The following is a 3,143-nucleotide window of genomic DNA, read 5'->3' as shown; positions in this document are numbered from 1 at the left end:
CTTCAATACACAATAGAAAGCGATTAGAATACACTACCTGCTTTGTAGCTCCCGGGTTGAATCTATCTCCGCTCCTTAAAATCGTATACTAGATTCGTAGCAAAACGTGCTAGTATGTGAAGCTAGCATATACCCATGAACGGGAGAATTCTACTGTATGTGCTCACAGGATGCAGTGCTTGATGTGGGTTGTGTGAAGGGACGTACGAACGATGAATATATTACTTCACGTTTATTGACAATACGCAATACATATTTATTTTTTCAAACAAATTAAGAAATAATAAAAGGCATTTTGATCTCTATCTTCATATGACGCTGCAAAGAGAACACGCGCGTAAATCACAGCCGGTCCTATATTATACTGGTTGAGGTGTAGTATAATATACCGATAGTACAAATTCACGACAAATGGTGTCTATCCGGATTTTTCAATAGAAATTTCCGGTGCAAATCGCACCTAAATTACTCACGTGGTGCTATAGTAAGTGTAATAATACGGTAAAAAGTATATTATCATATTGAGTTATATATTCATAAACTAGTGCTTAATATACCCCTGCTTGAAGATAGCTTGTCCAGGACTACCCCGTATACACATATACCTCCATATATTAAGCCGCACTACACAGCATATACAACCTTCCGTAAGGAATAGAATAACAGTAACAGAGAATCGACGCATCGTCCCAGACCATACTCAAGATGGCGACAAAAAGTTCGTGTGTTGTCGACGAGTCATACCAGCTATGTCACATGCCAGATGCTGTACTGGGAACGTCACCGATGGAAGACAACGACAACAACGCACTTGTAACTGTACAGTCCACGGCAATCCATATCTACCATGTATGTTATGCATGTTTTGCATGGTATATATGTTATACATGTTATGGATTGTGTATGTTAGGACGTCATCTTTTTTGAGAAAATGGTGTGAATGAATATGAGAGGTATGGAGAACGCAAGATTATATGTCATACTTAGATGTGCGTATGTGTCTAGTATTTGTATTTAACATGTGTTTAAATGAAAAAGAAAACATATATTTATATAAACATGCACGCTCGCACACGCACACACACACACTTACACACATACATACACACACGCAAACACACACACGCACACACGCACACACATACACACGCACACACACACACACATATATATATATATATATATATATATATATTCATTTATATATGTATACACACACACAGGCACAACACAGGCACACACACATATTTATATATGTATATATATATATATATATACAAACATAAATATATGTATTTATATATATATTGATATGAATCGCTCTGCATATTATTTAGCTCACTGATTCTCATATTCATTCATATACTGGCATGCTGTTGTTCATTTTCTTTTCTCATCTGTTTCTCACATACCTGTCTCGGTTCACAGTTGGTGCTATGTATACTGTTTGTTTTGAGTACGCTCCCGGGTACAGATGGCTTCTATGTGCCCGGTTTAGCCCCGCAGGAGTGGAAGGAAGGAGACACAATCCCGCTCAAGGCCGTTAAAATGACGTCCGTAAAGACACAATTGCCCTATCCATATTACTCGTTGCCCTTCTGCGATCCAGAGACTAAAAAGGTTGGTAACATTTAGTACGTGGTGTGTGTGTATGTTACACGTGTTATAATTCGGCCTTGAGCTACCTATCTGTCCTGCTCTCCAAAAATCAAAAAGGTTGGTATCATTTAGTACGCGGTGTGTATACGTTATACGGGTTGTAATTCAACCGTGAGATACCTATTTGTCCCCCGTCCACCATAAACAATCAATTGTTTATGGAGGATTAGCTCATATATCCGTTTTGGTCGTTCAGTCAAATTCAAGTGGTGCTGAACTGCTCTTACCCATAAGTGCTTTGTCAGGCATTAGGATACATTTTCAAGACACTGTCACCAGCTCTCGGGGGCAATACGCTACCTTATTCCTGATCAGATTATCGATACGTAATCCAAACTGAACATGAGATGGCAAGTCTTTGTGTGCACCATGTCGTATGCGTTAAAACGTTCGGAGCCCTAATGGGAGATGCATGAGTGTTCGTTAAATAGAGGATACATATTTGAGCCACCAAGGGGCAGGTGGTACAAAATTCATAGACGACATTGTGCGTGTTCACCATGTAACGACGATCGTAAGCGTGTATATCTATGGATAATAGCTATGTGTCTATGAAAAGTACAACATGCGTTCGTATTGTATTTGAACCGTACTTGCGTACTGAGGGTATGACCAGGTCAATGTATTTTGCGAGTGTGTGCTACCTACATACACTAACTGTGTATGTAGAGATACTCAACGCATTCGTATTCATTACATAGTCCACCAACGTACTGGATGTTTCTATGGATTACCATACACTCACGAACGCATGTGTGTCTGTTATGGACATCTGATTGACGTATGTGCCGAGAGCAGCTCAGACACGTATTCTGAGGTTGTGCCAATTGCCAGCGCTACTTCTGTTAAGAAGCATGATGTAGCCGATTGTGTGCCGGGATGTAACCGATTGTGTGCCGGCTCTTAAGTTTTGCCTATGGTGTGCAGAGATTTTGTCTGACAAGTATGGGATAAGGGCGTGTCATGGGAGAGGGCAATAGGTTTCACTTCACCTTCTATTCTGCTATGTTGTTCCCATCCATTCGATGCATTTGGTTTGGAAAAACTCGACTCTTCCTACCCCTACATCAACAAAAACGTTTAACGCTCTGCTACTATACAACTCTACACCACGGAGAGCTTCACATTACAACATTACTACCAGTGCAGTGCAATATGCATTGCCTGGGCGTGTTGCGGTTTCGATCATGAGATGTGAATCTGCCGATACGAAATAAACTTCTCACCTGAGGCGATGGACGCTGAGTCAGCACATCATATATTGCATTTACCGGCAGTTGGACTATATGCAAATTATAATCATACGGGAGATGATAACACACAACACTACACCTCGTATATGAGACGCAATGTACAAGGTAGACACATACACACACACACATACATACATAAACACACACACGCACACACACACACACATATATATATATATATATATGTGTGTGTGTATATTCATATATATTCATATATACTCATATATATTA

The 3,143-nt window shown here is 39.9% G+C and overlaps 1 protein-coding gene across 1 annotated transcript; it reads left to right on the top strand.

The window, feature by feature from the left end:
* Window positions 1-663: 663 nt before the first annotated feature.
* Window positions 664-1,620, top strand: SARC_10689 (hypothetical protein; the record flags this gene model as incomplete). The annotated part of the gene is made up of 2 exons (XM_014295258.1): window positions 664-849; window positions 1,429-1,620. Coding segments are annotated over exons 1-2 (336 nt in total), but the record flags the coding sequence as incomplete, so codon positions are not given.
* Between the last annotated feature and the right edge of the window lie 1,523 nt (window positions 1,621-3,143).

Source organism: Sphaeroforma arctica (genome assembly GCF_001186125.1).
Source record: "Sphaeroforma arctica JP610 unplaced genomic scaffold supercont1.1351, whole genome shotgun sequence".
Classification (NCBI taxonomy): Eukaryota; class Ichthyosporea; order Ichthyophonida; genus Sphaeroforma; species Sphaeroforma arctica.
This window is presented reverse-complemented; position numbering and strand designations above follow the sequence as displayed.